Here is an 18,913-nt window from a genome sequence, read left to right as displayed (position 1 = left end):
CCTCCCCATTATCCGGGTCGAGCAATCGGAATTTTGGTATATCCATGGCTGTTGGTGGGATAGCTCTTTTTTTTTCTTACGACCGAAAACGTAGTCGTACCACATCATAACATTCAGAAATAGGTAAATTCAAAGCAGAGACCACGAGACTATAATCAATAATGTTCATACTCGCATAATGTAGGTACCTGCTTAGTGATCGTAATTGTGTCATTAATACCTATCATCGACTTGTTGAATTTATCTGTATCAGTTTTATAAACGTTTCCTGTATGGAATTGATGTGTCACCCGTGTCGGTGGTCATCACACGCACATCTCCACACAAAGTCATTCATAAGTCGGTCAAGGCAATTTTTGAACAGACGATGGGCTATGGAGTCGCAGCATTTTATACTTAGTATTTTATTATATAACGGAATCCATAATTAAAAGTGGATGGTAACCACGATCTATATTGCATTATACGGTGTTCTACAAAGGTTGACATCAACCGGGAGTCCACTTAGTGTAAAAAACTGACTGACCCACCAAAAATCATTTAACTATATATTAGGTCCTTACATATGAAATTGGCGTTTGGTATAGGAGGAACAAAAACTCGATTTTTTTTTATATAATATATTTATTTTATCAAAGTAATAACTATTATTATTTATACACTTGCCATCTCATAGGAAGTTCATTGATCCTTCTACTATAAAAACCATTCGGACGGGAAACCCGGGACCTCCGGTGTCACAGACGAGCGCACTGCCACTGCGCCAGTGAGGCCGACAAACTAGGTACTTAAATATATAACTAGGGAAAGTACTAGTCTAAATTTAGGGTACTGTGCATAGTGAGTGGAAGGACGAACTATTTAATTTGTTTTTAATTCTTTTATTATTTAGAAAAATTCCAATAAGACACTGTGGTGGTACGTAGGAATTCCAATAAGTGTAAGTGATATTGGATTACAGTGTTGGACTAAAATTGTAAGTCTCTGTGACATAGACATTCATTTCGAGAGAGAGACTCATTCAATAGTGATATAACCGCTACCAAACGGTAAATGACTTTGCATAATGTACTATTCGAACATGATGTACTCTGCCGCAACGCCCCCTGTTGGAATTTTTGTTCTACCTATGGCAATTTAATGTACAACAGATGAACATTATGTACAAAACAATTTAGTATGTACGTACAGTAAATTTAAGAAAAAATGATACTTTATAGGGCGCTGCTGTACCTAGAGTATACTCTCTAGCAGTTTCAAAAATTCCAACAGGGGGCGTTGCGGCAGAGTACAACATTATTCGACCTAGTACTTATATCCAGTGGTAGTTAACTGATACCTAACGAGTGCTTTCTGAGATCAATGTCCCCCCATATGGTAAACGTACTAACAAGGCGCTTTACATAGCAACATTGATTAGTGGAACTTTATTTAGAAAAATAGGCATTTGGAAGTAAGGTTGATGACCTCATCTCTCCAACACACACCATCCAAAGCTTCTTTGTTGGCCTCACTGCCGTGTCCGCAATCGCCGACGACTCATCCCAGCGAAGGTGCAGACTCCAACTAGAGCGGACATCGGGACTCCCTGTGAAGAGAAAGGGTGGCGAGGAGGGGCAGGAACCTAAACAAGGCTATACTGTTGCTTCTACCCGCAACAGTGACGTTAATTATTAACGTCCTCCTAGCGTTAGTCCCGGTTGCGTCCTGTCTGGTTATTTGTTTTATATATCCTGGTTACGCCACAAAATTTTAACGAACCCCACTCACCTATGACCACGATTCTGGATTGTGTAAGTCAGATAGCTATTTAACACTTCCTACGATGATTTTTCAAAACGTAATACCACATGGTACACCCTCGGTCTACTTTCAATTCAACCAAAATCATTTAATGAAGAATTAAAAGTCACCCTGTATAATTTAAGCGTTAAAAATGTCACATACTTCTAATAAGACTGGAATAAAGACAATGCACATTACTTTATATTTTGTTTTTTATTTGCTTAACGGTATAAAATGTTTGCCACAAAATCAACATCTGTATTATATATATGCATAACAAAACCATAAAATGTTCACTCGTTGCAAAACAGAGCTAGGTGTGAAATTTATTAAATACATAATCTTAAAGTTCTGACTATCTATTTCAAATCCTTTAGTGAACGAACAAACATTAAAGCTAATACAGATATAACTGCAGTACCTATAGCTCCTACTATTACTTTCTTTCTCTTCAAGTTGTTTGACGATTCCTTGGTTAAAGTCTAGAAAAAAGAAAACAAAATTAACAATTTTGACTGGTATATATTACCGTGTGTTTCCCGACCCTTAAGAATAGGACAACTCCATCTCTCTCCTATACATGTCGTTAAACGGAAGCAAGGAAAGAAATACGAATAAGTACTTTGTTTTTCTAAATTTCCTAGGAAGTTTATAAACTTTCAAAGGATATATGTATAACAAATTAAAGGTTGGGTTGATTACTGCATTTTATAGAAGCAATTCTTTTTTACTAATGTTTTTCCTTTACTTATCTTGTCCCATTGCTGGGCAAATCTCATCCATTTTCACTTGGCTCTATCCACCATAATAGCCACCATCCACCACAAAGTGGAAAGCATCTTTAAAATAAAAATTATTTGATTTAACTATTTTTATCACAAAAGAATAAAAACCTTTAACTGGGTGTGTAGAGATATATCCATTGAGTTCAATAAGTTTGTGATTTCACTAAGTGTTGTCAGTGCTATATCTGAGGCATATTTCTCTCTGTAAACTAAGCAATCCTGAATTTTCTTTGTTTTTTTCAGTGCCAATGTGTTTGCCAACATACTTAAATATATTCTATACAAATGTTGAGAACTCGCTTCTAAGATATCCACAATTTCCATTGGATTTAAGTTAATACTCTTCCTTGACCTGGAAACAGTAAGTGCATCCTTAAAAGTTACATCAATAATCTTCATCATCATCCTCCTATGGCACGCGCTACGCCGTTTTTGTCGAGTGAAAACTACCGCAATTTCGCTTATTATTTTACGTGAAACCAGACAGCGATAGTTTTTACTATGGGGGCTGGTATCCTTTTTTTTCTGATGTAATTTTAAATCATTTACAAATCACTGATGAAAATAATCAATAAGTAGTAAATGGATAGTTTTATTGTTTGTTTTAAATATTTATTTTGGATTTCCTAAAGTCCACCGAGCATGGCTCGGTCACCCAGGCACTTAATTATTCATAGTTGTTGCTTGCTAAACTCTCTGAAGAGTAGCCCAATACAGCAGATAGAATTCAAACTAATGCATCCACAATTTGAGCCTCTGTATCATACTTATTAAGCAATGAATAGTTAACAATGTCAATTAATGAACCAAAATTAATCCCATAATAACTCAATGTTATATATGAAGTATTATTACCAATATAACTGATTTTAAGCTTTTGATTAACTGTCAAAATTAAAATAACTGGTTGGACAAGGTATAGAGGTATGCAGCTACAAGTTAATTTTAAAAGTTTTGGTCACTGAACCATGCAAGATATCTAACTATGTAAGTACCATTTCTAGAAGTATTCCTATATTTACTAGGATTCTGATATATCAACATTCTTGGGCTACAGCTTGTAGGTAAATCTATCAGCCTCTAGAATGATTTTGAAAAACATGCAAACTTACAATAATACATCATGACATTCTTCATAAATTGGTAAATCTTTAACAATTTCTAAAAGCTTTTCTCTGATAGCAGCATCATCTACTCCAAGTTTTGATAAGTCTTCATCAGTCAATTCAATCAAAGTGGATTGTCCAATATTTTTCTTTCTGTAATTTGAAAAATACCTAAATAAGAAGTTTTCAAACGAATGTGACTTGGAAAAACACACTTGGGAATTAACAAACCCATGACATACATACATAATCACGTCCCTTGCGGAGAAGACAGAGCCAACAGTGTTGAAAAGACTGACACATTCAGCCGTTTATGCAGCAGCTTAATGCGATTCCATTGAAATTTAAGTAGTGACAGGTTGCTAGCCCAACACCTTAAAGAAAAACAAGTTTTATAAACCTATCCCTTAGTCGCCTCTTTCTTACGAAATCAATGGGAAAGAGGTGGAGTGGTCTTATTCTTTTTTCTACTGCTGCCGGGAATATAATCATAATTACATACCGAAATATATCAATATACTTTTCAGCTCCCAATCCTATTAGCAAAGAACCAATGGTAACATCAAATTCTGTAGGATCTATTTTGTTAACAACATTTAACTTTGAAAGACTATTGTCTCCATCTGTGTCATTTGCCATAATTATTAAGTACCTATGTGAAAATATATTTTTAAGGCAAATACTGCTACAACTAGTACAAATCTCTTATCATAAACAAACAGGCAGACGAATAAACGATGAGGTAACTTAAAACTCATTCATCGGATAAATAGTTCCTTGTATTTATTTGTAAAAAAAATATGATTTTATGACACATTGATGTAACAGTGCTGCCAACTTTGTTCGATGAAAAGGCGCAAAATTGTTAAAATAAGCGCCAATGATGTATAAGGCAATTTAGACGAGCAAAAACAACATTAAACAATATAGCTGAACGTGGCCTTTCAGTCTTTTAAAGATTGTTGGCTCTGTCCACCACGTAAAGGATAAGACGTGATTATAAAGTATTAAAACAGGTGGCGGTGTTGTGTGTTGTGCAACTGTTAACGCGAGAGAATAATATAGAAATCATTTTTGATTATTAAGCTCAAATAAATAATAAAAAAAATCGTATTGTTTTAGCGTATTAATGCTAGGGATGTCTATGCTGAAATCGAAATATTTACTGTATTTAAAACCATTTTTGTTTCAGATTTCTCAAGTGGCCCAGAAAGACATCAGTGGATTAATAGCGATTAGATATAAATACATACATATAATCACGTATATATCAGCGGGACAGACAAAGCTAACAGACTTGAAAAGTCTTATAGGCCACGTTCGTCTACTTGCTGTGACATAGATTAGACGTGATAAATATTCCTAGGTCCTGTAATGAACCTGTCAAGAAATTAAATTGGTATCTGTACCAACCAATTTTAAGGGTATATCCAGCATGCTATCAATCTGTAAATAAAAGATGATTGCCAATAAAAAATAATAAATTTTATTCCCACCCCATAAAGATATTATCAATATCGATGATTTCAATAAATAAATTACACTAGAAAATTTCCAAAACTGCACACTAGCAAGTAACGGACATGTTGTAAATCAACTTACTCAGTCTATAGATACTTACGAGCCTTGGGCGCTGACGAGGTAAAAAAGGCGCTACAATTAGACTTTTTAGCCTTTGACGATGACTTTGATGCCTAAAGTGATGTGCAGGATTGCCGAACTATCGATAGTTTACCTCGGCATTGATCAAATTGGAACCTCATGTTCCATGTACTATAACTACTTATATCGAGTTTGCTCTGGATAGTATTGCTAATATACAAAGGTCAAAACTATCCCTATTGATAATAACGATAGTAACCGCAATATTCCGAATCAATAGTATCAATACTGCATTTAATATTGAGCTACAGTATTGTAGCATGTTAATCTGGGGGCACGGCAGTGAAATAATTGCTTAAAACTCATTTATACTGTGGGGTACCTTCACATATCTTTTTTTTAAAGCGTGAAAGGAAATAGTGTTCTAGCTATCACGGTTCATGAGATACAGCCTGGTGACAGACTGAGACGGTTAGTGTTATCAATTTAGTATAAGTAAGTTCAATCAAATGATTCTCACTTATTACTAGGTCCTTATATATGAAAATGGCGTTTTCTTGTACTGACCACTTTAATCACAAATTTCTCCCCTTTGGTTAGAAATTTCAAATTCAAATTTAAACAGCTATTTACACATGTATTTGTGTTTCGTTAGCCGTCATTAATTTGTTCTTTTTCTTCTGTTTGCGTCACTCAGTTTACAAAATGGAAAATTTGAAATATCGCGTTATTTACGAGTACGAGTAGGTACCACGGCACCAGTACTGCGGAAACAGCTCGAAGGGTTATTATTGTGTATGGCGGTCGTGTCGTAAAAGGAAACAATGCGTTTTGGGTTCTAACGTTTTCGTTCTGGAAATTTTGACCTGCAGAACAAGCCCCTTGGAGGGCCGGGGACCCTAGTTGATATTGAAGAATTGAAGGCTTTTGTGGAAGCGTAACCATCGCAAACCACGTCCGAGTTAGCTTCAGGCTTTGGCTAGTGATAAAAATATTTTATCTACTTGAAGCAAATTAAGAAGATTAGGAAACTTGAAAGGTGGCAAACGCGTGTCGACTGCTGCGTTACCTACATTATTTAACCGGCACAATAATGAAGGGTTTTTAAATCAAATCCCTACCTGTGGCTGGATTTTGGCTAGCCAGCCATATCCTGCCCCAAGTGAAAATTGTCCCAAAAAAGTTACTTGTAAGCTTTTGGTGAACTTGTGCCGGTGTCGTTCATTATAGTTTTCTCAAATCTGGCCAGGCGATTACGGCAGACGTCTTTTGTCAGCAACTGTAAAATTTGATTGAAAACTAGCTGCTAAACAATCGAGGCTGGTCAATCGCTCCACGCCACAACAATGCTAGACCACACACTGCATAACAGAAGGCTACCAAATTAGAGGAGCCTCAATTGGCATGTCTAAGACATCCACCGTACCTACTCCCCGGACCTTGCTTCAACAGATTACCATTTTTCGAAATCTGGATATATTCTTCTAAGGGAAAATTGATCCGATCCGAAATCCGATGGGCAGTCCAAATCGCCTTCAAAGATTTTATTAATTCCCTTCCGAATGGGTTTTCTTCATTATTATCTCCTAAAATCCTTCAGTATAAACTACCTATGAGATGGCAAAAGTGCAGATAATAATGGTTTTTGCTTTGATTAAATAAATATACTATTATTATATTAAAAAATATTCGACTTTTAATTTTACCAAGTGAGAAGGGAATCGAAAGGGTTGATGTCTCAATGGCCGATGGTATTGATTCCTAAACCACAGTTTAGTTGAATAAATTTGAAATGCTAATCATGCATCACCCTAAGATGAGCTAGTAATCTGTCACTATTTAAATCACAAGTCCAGCAATAAGCCATGTATAACTTTCAGCTGATGCTGAAGTAGCCTTCCTATCTTTTCGCAACTGCCGGCTTTTTCAACGATAATACGTGATTATATGCATGTATATGTGTAGGTATGTCGGTTTACTTTAGAAAATAATAAGCAAATAAATAAATAAAGGTTAATTATTTACATTTTTTAATTTTTGTTAACTATTCTAAATTTTCACCTTGCAACTTAAAACTTCAACATTAATAGAGAAGCCGATGCGAACTGACCATACCTGTATAAATAATTATTTATTACATAGGTAAAATTCACCTACATCTACAAACTTAAATTCATCTCAACATTGTTCAAGTAATCTCTACAATTCTAAGTATCTACAAATATATTTTAAATTTAGGATTCATTGAGTAGGATTTAAATTATCTACAATAGCTTTAACTGCCATCCAGGTCTCATGGGCTGTAGAAACAATCTTTGCGCCGGGCAACAGAAATCCGTACGGTCCAAAAAAATCTCTAAGATCAACGTGGTATGAGAAGGGGATCCCCGCTCGCATCTTCGCCCAGTCGTGAGACATTCCTGAAGCTGGCTGTCGAATTTGGGCAACAGTACCAACCTAGGAAAGAAAAAATTACAAAATTATAGTGTTAGTATGAAGTGGTATATTACCTAATCTTTCGACAAACTTATCATTATAATCTAAGTTAGGGCGGCAAAAACTTTATCTATATATGTATATCTACTTTGTATATGACGCAGTTTATTGACATTGAATAAATAATTCAGCTCTGCATATTTAAAATTAATATTTTATTACATAACTATCCAGATTTTTACCAAGCAAACCATTTAAAATTATAGTAACGTGTTCTAGACTAACATTTACCCAGTTCTTATAGAAAGTATGGCAATAACGCTAATGACAGTGCGCTCATGATTATAGGCGCGACAATGCAGGTAGTGTCTGTGTTTATACCCCTGACCGGTTACATTAGTGAGTACTTAGGTATGTACCCATCTCATATTCAATATACCAACACATAGATAATCTTAATGTATCGTAATAAACTGCGAAACAACTGGACATATTGTATGTAATCTAATTTTACGTGTACCTTCCTACACCATGTAAATTTTTGATAGATAGATAATTCATTTATTTGATTTGCTAAACACAATTTACAATGTACATATAAAATACAAATTACAAATTTGCTTCGTAAACCTGCTTTAATTCATCCTAAACTAAAAATACAAACATACAAGCATTCTCTTTCTATTCCTGTTACTTTATTTAATTGAGTGGAGACAGCTACGCATTCTGGGTCAGCTAGTTAACTGGAGATTTGAAATTTGGCATTTCTTAAGTAGTCTGAGGGTCTAGGGAGGCAAAAAGAGAAGATTTTTCGAAATTCTTCGGCAACGGAAATAATTGGGATTTACAGTATTAGACTGGCGGAGCCGCGGACGTACTCTAATAATATATAATCACCTGATATTTAGTACTATAGAGATCCGCTAGTGCCGCTGTGGCCAGCTCACCCATTTCCATCAGCTCGCCATCGTGGGTGAAAGATGAATGGCTTTCTGAACTCGGCACTATCCATGCTTGTGTGTACGCATGAAGAGATATGTATATCTGAAATTTATAAACATATTGTTTTTTCCATTATCATGTTGCGGTAATCGTATCTATTAATGATGAGGCTTGGTACATATTTTAACTAGTTCAAAGAATGTATGTGTATAAAGAATGTATTATACGAAATATTGGTTAATAGTTCAATCCAACAATACATTTGAGTAAGTACAGTTAACGGCAGAGTAACATGAGCCTGTTCATACAAACCAAAACTATAGGAGGGCCAGAATTTTCTGCCCGTTATGGCATAGGACACAATTATATAAAATACGAGTTAGTACGACTCGTTGATTAATAAAAATAACCATTTATTCAAGATTCAAGAGCGCATAAACATTTTCGCACGGGCGTTAAAGTAGGCAGTAATAAACTAATAAAAAAAATAAGAAAGAAAGAAAAATATTCATGAAGTGTAGCAGAAAACTGTATGAAAGTAATTTGACGTCGTCGATTTGATACCACATTGTCGATTTCCCGCAATTCGCGATCAACGTGCGGTCTACCTTTACGAGTCCGCGAAAATGATAAATTGCAGGCAACCAGCAACAGAATAGAAACTACTTGTGATTTCTAACATATTTCCATAGTGGTTACTTTGTTAGCAAGTTGACGCTATTACAGAAATGTCATAAAACAGAAAAGGCAGTCAAGGAATATTTTACGATTATCTTAATAATTTCTCATCTATTCAGATGGTATAAAAATAAACGTAGTAATTGATGGCTGAAGTGATAATTTTATAACTCTTACGAATATTGAAAACCTTAATAAATCATATCCAATTCACAGAAATCAGTATTTAGATATCTAGGTAAAAATAATTAACGGATGAATGCATGAATGCCTATGTTAACAAAATATATAAATTTAATGAACTACTACAAAATTCTACATATTGTATATCGTAGCTAAGTATATCGTAGTTTTTGAACTGCTTTTGGACATTTGGTTTTTGATGAAAGTTATTTCACATTTATTTTAAACATACAATTCATTTGCGGAGAGAAGGTGTTTGCTGTAGTTAGATGAAAATAATGTGACATATTTCCGACTCCAAAGAAATTTGTATATGGTAAAGGTGCCACAATAGGACTGGCGTAAATAATGACCGGAATGGTTCATTCTCAACAGTCAGAAAAAAATACGTTAATAGTTATGCCGGGTAGGGAAGTAAGGAAGTAGGTATAGAAACAATTGATTACTAAAACCAGATATTTTTAAACTAAATATTTAAAGAGGTTTTACTATATGCAATCGTTTGTCGAATAAAAATTTGATCAGTTTTAATTAGTTTTGGCAAAAAATTACCTTTAATTTAATCACATAAGAAAATATACATATAAAGAAAAAGAAAACCAACGAGATATAAATAATTATAAAGTGACGATAATAGGTATGCGACGTAAAGTAGCTAATGCTTCTTATATCTGATCTTAAAAATAGTTTTATTTCTGTAATGATAAAAGTAATGGGTTGCATGTATTTTACAGTCTGCACTCAGCTATTATAAAATACATGGAATCTTGTCTATCTTATTTGAGATAAACGATCCATTTAAAAGTAGTGAAAACTAAGTTGTAAAGAAGTTCTTTACAACTTAGTTTTCACTACTTTTAAATGGAGCGTTAGCGATACCTAGTAGCATGTCTAACATACGCCACACACAAGGTGCATGATAGGTACACTTATCTTTTTCTTTGTATAAATTTTCCATATTTACGTTTGTATAGCGGGAGAAGTCGCGTATTTTCAGAAAAATATTTTACCTTTATCTGTCTTCTGTACTCAGTGAGGAACTCTGACACAGCCCGAGTTTCTGGTTCACTGAACGGGTGTGGGCCGGCGTAGTTTTCATCGCAGGAGTCTTGGGAAGAGTCGTGCTTGCCCCAATCGTAGTCCCAGTTGCGATCCGCATCTACACCTACGCAGTCGTTGTTTTTCCACCATTGAAACCTAGGATAATTGTAAAATGAGCGTAGGTACCTAGTCACTTTACCTAAAAAAAGTTTAGTATTATAATAATTCTTTTAAAATAAGTATTTTTTTTACCAAGGCATTTGTTGATTCCTAAAATTTTTTTATATTAATTTCTTGCTTATCACTTATAATACATGCTTGAAACAATAATATACGTAATTGTACTTAAGTGACAGTAAGAAAACAACTTCTAAGAAGCATAGATAGAATTGGTTTTTGTGCAGGAGATTTGAACTGCATTATTGCAAAATGAAATCCAGTCGCTCACGCACGCTGCGATCCAACGGCCTGATTATGGAAAAGTAGTTCTCATGTAAGCTTAACAGTTTCTAAATTATATGCAGATGTGTTTATTTTTAATTAAGCCATGTCAGTCATCCTTTTGAGAAAGCATCAAGTTCACCTAATTCATTACTGAGATTCGCTCATTATTGCTGTAGATGTAAGCTCTAACTTACTTATAGCGTTCGGTGTCGAATAGGTCGAACAGATGCGCATAAAAGACACAGATTGAAATACCATCTCGGCCATGTACCAATGACTATTAACGAAGTTATGAACATAATTTTAAATACAAACATAACAGATGCTCTTATAGTAAGGAAAAATATCATGAGGAAACCTGCACAATCAGGCAACTGGATGTGTTATTATGACGGTTCCAATATGGGTTAGGTTACTCTGAATTAGTTGCGATGGGAGTCACTTCGTGTAAAAACCTGACTCACCCAATCCGGGATTCATGGTCAAAGGCATACCCCGGGCTCCTCTCCAGAGTAAAGAGGATGCAACCGGCACTCAAACCAGAAGGAAGAAGAAAAGATGTAAGCTCTAAACCTATTAGTTTAGAAAAACCCTGATGACGACAAGAAATACATTTTAACTAGGTATATTGCTTTTCGTTGAATTCAAATTCTTGAAGTAGTAAAGCAACGATAACCTAACATTAAAACTGACACAAAAATTGATAGTAAAAATCGTCCATAAGGATTGAGGAGCCACATTGAGATTTTTTTAAATGATTATGATATAAAGTTATTTGTTTTCGTTATTTTATAACGAAAACAAATTTCGTTATTTTTGTTGTTTTTGTTATTTTATAGGCAAAATTCTTATATTTGTAGTTAAATATGTTCGTTTGTTTCGCTAATTCAGGAATGACTGATAAAATGGAATGGAATCGAACGCTAATACCTATTATATTTTTCTTCTTCCAATTAATCCAACACCAAATATTTAACTGAGATTCAAAAGGTAGTTTCAACGCAAGTAATTGAACTTATTATGTCGATACTTTCAAAAGGAAACTCTTAGTTAATTATACATATTAAAAGAAAAGATAGAGTTAGACTCGTAGATATTTTACAAGTTTACTTTAACCCGTTTTCTGACTCATGGGCAGGATGTCTCTCGACAAAGTCTAACTTTCTATACTAATAAGGTACAAACAGTTTAGCTTTTTTCTTAGAACTGTAACCGGTTATTATTTCAACGAAAACAGAAGAATTTCAAGTGATATGATATTATGACAAAACCAGAAATCAAAATGTTGTCCCCAAACACGAGTAAAAATCTGATTCCGCTAAAACTAGTCGGCAGCCAAGATTATCCCATCCTATTTCCTTGAATCCCACAGTTTTTCCGCTATTTTCTATCATACTGTATGTGGCACATTAGAAAATTGATTCTTACCATCCAACGAAGTAATCATCTGATTGCTCAGATTGTCGTGAGCGAGTTTTCTTCCAGAGCCGGTCGTGTGTATGCGAGTGCTCGTAACCATCTGGGTTCATTACCGGCATTATATAAAAATCCGCTTGTTCTAGTAATTTGTAATCCGTACCTAAAAAATTAAAATTACTTATTAAAACAAAAAGTATCACCAACTACTCAGTAACCAGTGAAGTGAGTCTAACCAAAAATGTACCTACTTAAGTATTTATTTTTTAACTAGCAACTCGCCCCGGCTTCGCACGGTTAGCATTTGTAGATAATACTTATAAATCTTCCTCAGAAAACCATACCAAGAAAAAACCCGTCCACTACTTTTTGAGATTAGTGCATACATGCAGTCAGAGAAAATAGGACTAATATTTAGTAATTAAAAATTAAATCTTCTACAAATGATTTTGAAGTCTAACAAATGTTTGAATAAGTAGGTACCCTATGTCAATATACTTATAATACCAAAATATCGTAATAAAACCTCACCTAGTCCCTTCTCTCCTTCCACCAAAGCATGTAGCATCCACGTGGCCACGGCCGGAGCAATCCACTCCCTCGCATGGGCGCCCCCGTCCAACCAAACTGCAGGCTTCATGCGCGAGCGAAGTTTCCATTTCTTTTTTTCTTTATTACTCATATTCTTCTGCGTTTCATTTCCTGGCATTGACACCTGAAGGTACGCACAATGAATTAGTACATTAATGACTATAATACTGTTGAAAGTAGTTCACTATAAGTGATACCTAGTTACGGGGTTTTACCTTTACAGCGACTAAAGGAAGTCCTTCCGAGGATCTACCCAGTGGTATCAGTTCTACGATATCAGTGTATGAATGTTGCAAATATTCCAAATATCGCAAAATATCAGCGTATCGATGGTACCTCCTCCAGGTCATTGGATGACCATTAAGTTGCTCTAAGGTACGCCGCTGTTTAAGCGAAAGTGATGGATTCTCGTATGCTATCGCTTTCTGTGAAAGAAAAACTAACATTAAAAAATATGACTACAACAAGCATATATCTAAAGAACATCTTAACTTGGTAATTATGTAGCATCACAATAAACTAAACATATATTAAATGCCAATTAGGTAACAAATTATGGCAAGCAAGTTATATTATACAGTACGCGTTTACGGTGTCAATCGGGTATAATACATTTTTTGAATAAGTTATATGGTAGAACCATAGGCTATCAACGTTAAACTACAGAAATAGTTACGAGTATCAGGTAGTTATTATGTTCTTTCGTATCCATTTCAATACCTATCTAATATCCGTTGTAATGGAAAATTGTTTGTACCTGTAAATCCCATATGACGATATCGTATTCAATATTTGCATTTTTAAGGTAATCCTTTACATCAGCCATAAGGTCTGGGGGCACAAGGAGATCTGTGGAGCTGTTGAGAGATGGAGGCGTCCACCACATAAGCCCAGAGCCTTGACCTTCTTCCTTCAAGTCCAACATATCATTTACTTTCTTCTTCTCGTCGAGATATGCGCGCAATAGTTTAAATCCTTTGTAATGTTTCTTCACTGAGTATTTTGATGATATCTTTTTTTCTAAAACATAATAGAAAACAGCTATATTTTATTTAGTTACAATTAGAAATAAGTTAGGAATAGGGTCATATGTGGGTGCGATTAGAAATAAACAAAAAATACATATATACATACATACATACGTACAAACATACGTACATACATATGATCACGTCTATCCCTAGCGGGGTAGACAGAGCCACCAGTCTTGAAAAGACTGATAGGCCACGTTCAGCTGTTTGGCTTAGTGAAATAATTGAAATAGTGACAGGTTGCTAGCCCATCACAAAAAGAATAACATCACATGATCCAGATCTTCCATATTTTTTTTCGCCAAAAGAAAATGCTCAGTTTGAACAACTTGTTAAGACGTCTTTTCCATAATTCGAATAGTTTAGCTGGTCTGTAATGGTTCTGCGTCAGGTGTTCCAGATCTTCGATTTTTAAACGCTAACAGAAAATACTCATATAGCTCAACAACTTTCGCGTTAAGATGTCTTTTTGATATTTCCTATAATTTAGCTAAGCTCTTATGATTCGACATCAGCTTTTCCAGATTCCATAATGAATTATACCTTATATGTTGGCCAGGCATAAGAGCTATAGAACAAAAAAGTTTCATTCAAATCCGTTCAGTAGTTCCGGAAATTAGCGTGTACAAACAAACATACATAATTGAACCATACAAACAGACCGACTTTTTTTCAAATTCATGCTCGGTTACTATTTTTACTTCATTGTAATAAATTATTTTTTTGACAATATTCTGTACAGACAATTTTTTTTACTGTTTTATTATATGTATTGATGATGATTAATATAAATATTATAAAGGAATAGGTCTTTGAACAATTAATATGATTGGAATTCCTCGCATACTGGTCAGTTCACCTCAAAATAAAATAGAAGCGTACTAGTAGTAGTTTCGGTAACATAATCCTCATCGCTGTCCTCAATGTCGAGTAAGGATTGGTACCAATTTTTGCTCGTAGTTGTCGGCGGAATTGGGGTCGTAGTGGTAGAAATTGTCTCATCAAACCAACCACCACCGAAGATAGAACTTGATATCCATTTGTATATTCTTGAAATAAAACCTGAAAATTAAAGTTACTCTCATTCGAAATGATTTTCCATAGGTGTATTAGAAACACAAACAAACTTGCATTAAGTTATAAAAATAGTAGGAAGCACTAAGATGTGTGTGGTAATAGGTAAGTTTGGTACATATATATGTATCACATTCTTAGGATTCAAAGGAATCACAATCCTTAAAAAACATGTTTCTCAAGATTTTTGCAATGTAAATAGTTCTAAAACATACATACATACATACAATCACGTCTATAACCCTTGTGGGGTAGACAGAGCCAACAGTCTCAAAAAAGATTAAAAGGCCACGTTCAGCTATTTGGCTCAATGATAGAATTGAGATTCAAATAGTGACAGGTTGCTAGCCTGTCGCCTAAAAGAAGAATCTCAAGTCAGTTTGAACTCATTGGTTTACTCAGGACTGAATTTCGACGTTTACCCTTTCTTACTAGGCCACGAAGAACTTTTTTTACCCATAATGTGACTAATATTTCAGTAAAGTTTAATTTTATTGTAATTTAATTTGAGAACTGCCTGACTTATTACCTATAAACTTTAAATACTTTATTTGCCTCCATAATATAAGTAACTCCTTTTAATCATAAATATTTTTAAATATAAATTTGTAGTTTTTTTTTTTTTGTATTGTAAACTATTTAACTTTACGATAATATATAATGAGCTTGTAATAAAGTCACAAATATATAAAAAAAAATATATTTATATTATTATTCTACGTAGGTATACTAAATCTTGAAAATCTTAAAAACGGATGACTTGTATGTATCAATCAAAATGACAAAGCTGTCTATTATCAAATAAAATGTAATCACAACTATTACGTCCATGATCACAACCAATATTCCCGACTAATAACGAACAGTATGGTCTTTGACCTTAGCCTGTTTCATGTGGAATGATTCTAAAGAAAAAAGAAGTAAACACAACCAAGCGATTATATCTTCTTTGACCACCACGTTACCGAGGCCACAGCACAGAGTGAAAATGTAATAAGGCTGAAAATTAACAAAAACAATCTAAGGAATTTAACCCAAGCGTTGAAACAAGGAAAAGTGGTTAAAGTAAAATAAACCTGATATAGGTACGTCTATGATGGAATTGACTTATTTTAAAGGTTTGTGTACTTCTCTTTTGCAATGTCAATCGGGAATGCTAATGAGATCGGTATTTTTTAGTTTCAGAGTTTTTTCAGGATTACTACATACAAATATTTAGGATATTTATAATACATAGTATTCAAATTTTATTGTAGACAATCTATTGTTTCTTGCACCGCCGTCTGTATGCTGTGTATATTTTCCTGTCCATCCACATTGTCTGGAAGAAATCGCTATAAACGATAAGACCGCCCATTTGACTGCATCAAGATATTTGCTGTTTAAACAGCATTGTTGAGCAAGTCTCACCCACATCCGTGGCAGTCTTCGTGTTTGTTAAATTGTAACAAAACCATAGATAAATACAAGCAAGCAAGCGTTTTGTGAAAATTTGGGGTGACTCGTCCCAGGGAGTTACACGAATTACGAATATTTTTTATACAAATTAATCTTTGAAAAAAGAATTCAAACAAAATTCAAAAAGTTATTCGTTTGACTGAAACGAGTCCAAAAAACTTTGGTCTGATCTGATTTTAAGTATAAATTGTCTTCGAGTCTTGGTATTATTATTCCCAAAGGGATAAAGACGTGAATATGTGTATGAGATATGAAATCATTTATTATCCTTCTGACTTTCCCCGTTGTGAACCCTTTCTGGAGAAAAGTTCCCGGGATTCATATGTAAGGTAAAATATACTTACTTAAGATCTTTGAGTTTACGACAAAGTTTCTGAACCTAAACTGGAACCTAAGCTGTTTATGTCAGTAAAAGTTTATTTAATAATAAAACTTATTTGCACAACCTACTTTTCATCCCACAAAGTATGTTGTTTTGTAATAGTAGTTGTCAACAGGTTGCGGTCGTACTAGTTTTCCCTTAGATCTCGCACAAAATGACTAACTTGCTCTCACAGATTAATACTATTATTAAATATTTTTGCCTATTTCGTTAAGATGAAGGCGCTTTTAATTTATTACATTAACAATGTTTGCTTTTGGGTGTTAATAAAAATAAGTGAAGTAACAGTTATTGCTTACCTACGTATGTGGACTGTGAAACTGTCTGTACGTGACAATAGGACAACGTGTGTACGCACCGCAATTTTATCCGTAATAATATGCAAAGGTTTTGAGAACACTTTCTGAACCAAAGTCGAGTTTGTCATAAAAAAAACTAGAGTAGGTACCTACGGCTCCACCCGAATAAAACTATGCATCGCTTCAATTTTCGTTCGGGAATTTCGGGAAATCCCCTCCGAGTGCACCCTTTAACCATATAACAAAATGTAGCTTCCTTATATGGTCTAGGGGTGCATAATGAGAGAATTTAGAGTCAAATTTCTAATCTATTTCCGAGCGACTTAAGCTGAGTGTTTATGGGTAAATATTTCAGTCAGTCGTTGTTTCCCTTTTATATAAGTATTAAGATTAAGATACATTAGTTTTTATTATAAGCGTAGGTAAACAATTATAAATAAAATTATAAATAAATTGTAAAAATTGTTTATGGATGTGTAAAACGTAGAAGATATAATTTTAAATAGTAGGTAATTCAATAGAGCGTAGGTGGTCGAATCGGTCAGGTGCTGTGCATTAAAGGCACAGGTAATTCTTTAACATGCCTAGAACTAATTTCATACATAATCACCTAATTTAGTATCTATATCACGTCTCGTATGGCTTGAGATTAAACCTAACTAAACGAAATAGTTTGTAAGAACAATGGTGCAAAATTTGTGTCGCCAACCTCGAAACGCCAGCCCTAGAGAAAAAGTCGGTTGGACCATTTATAACGAAAGGAATTTCTCAATAAGCTTACGGATCTCCTCAATTATTTTTTAAATAATTTTCCTTGCTATTTTAGAACATATGCTTTAATATTAGAACTTAATTATGACGTACTAGTCTCAAAACATAAATTCGAGAAGAAATCCAACCTACCTATAAACCAACCTGATTTAGAAGGCTTTTTTGGAGCAGTTTTCTTTTCATTTTCTTTAAAAAATGTTGATAGCCACCCTTTTTTTGGCGGACACGTTGTTTTCCTATTAGGTGTAGTGTGTTTTGTTGTTTTATGTGTCGCATGATTTGGGCGCGGTGAGCTCGAGACGGGCGGGCGGCGGCGCGTCGTCGTCGGCCGGCGTGTTGTACTCGGCCGGCGGGTGGAACTCGGCCGGCGGGTCGGCCTACGCGTCGTGTTTGGCCGACGCGTCGTATTCGGCCGGCGAGTGCTGGATGGCCGCACCGACGACGGTCGACGGCTTGTAGACTTCTTGGTGGTTGGCTGAATTTGCTCCTCATCTACATCTAGCCAAATATACTGATCTCCCACTTGCACAACTGGCCTATGAGTTACTTTTTTAGTTACACTAGGTTTATACACAGGTTTTTTGGTCACTATAAAGTTCGTGTGGCTTTCTATTTTAATATTAGTGGTTTTATATATTTTTTGTTTATCATCAGATTCGGCAATTGACACGTTCACTTTCGGCTTTTGGCCTCTCAATATCACTTTGGGATTTGGCATCCTGGTGGTAGGACGGCGTTTCAGCACAGGTTCAAACGATTCGTCGTAATCGTCGAAGATCGAGAAAGAATCGTATGAAGCCGATTCCGCAGATACGTCAGAGGAGTAGTGCGGGCGATGCAGAGCCGCCGCGCACGCCAGCACCGCGAGCAGCGCCAGACGCCGCGCCAT

At 35.0% G+C, this 18,913-nt stretch overlaps 2 protein-coding genes across 2 annotated transcripts; both read right to left on the bottom strand.

The window, feature by feature from the left end:
- Window positions 1-1,979: 1,979 nt before the first annotated feature.
- LOC106131814 (uncharacterized) lies at window positions 1,980-4,480 on the bottom strand. Its single transcript, XM_013331024.2, has 4 exons — window positions 4,179-4,480; window positions 3,683-3,829; window positions 2,679-2,922; window positions 1,980-2,267 (listed from the first exon to the last, which is right to left on the bottom strand). Exons 1-4 carry the CDS (start codon window positions 4,313-4,315, stop codon window positions 2,145-2,147), a joined length of 651 nt encoding a protein of 216 aa, XP_013186478.2. The 5' UTR covers window positions 4,316-4,480; the 3' UTR covers window positions 1,980-2,144.
- A 2,867-nt stretch (window positions 4,481-7,347) lies between these two features.
- Window positions 7,348-18,913, bottom strand: LOC106131779 (carboxypeptidase A4). Its single transcript, XM_013330975.2, has 9 exons — window positions 18,157-18,913; window positions 14,923-15,102; window positions 13,767-14,029; window positions 13,225-13,434; window positions 12,950-13,133; window positions 12,431-12,581; window positions 10,528-10,714; window positions 8,612-8,758; window positions 7,348-7,735 (listed from the first exon to the last, which is right to left on the bottom strand). The coding sequence occupies exons 1-9, from the start codon at window positions 18,911-18,913 to the stop codon at window positions 7,520-7,522; spliced, it is 2,295 nt and encodes a 764-aa protein (XP_013186429.2). The 3' UTR covers window positions 7,348-7,519.

Source organism: Amyelois transitella, chromosome 5, assembly GCF_032362555.1.
Source record: "Amyelois transitella isolate CPQ chromosome 5, ilAmyTran1.1, whole genome shotgun sequence".
In the NCBI taxonomy this organism is placed as follows: domain Eukaryota; kingdom Metazoa; phylum Arthropoda; class Insecta; order Lepidoptera; family Pyralidae; genus Amyelois; species Amyelois transitella.
Note: the sequence above shows the minus strand (reverse complement) of the source record. Positions and strands in the feature narration are given on the sequence as shown.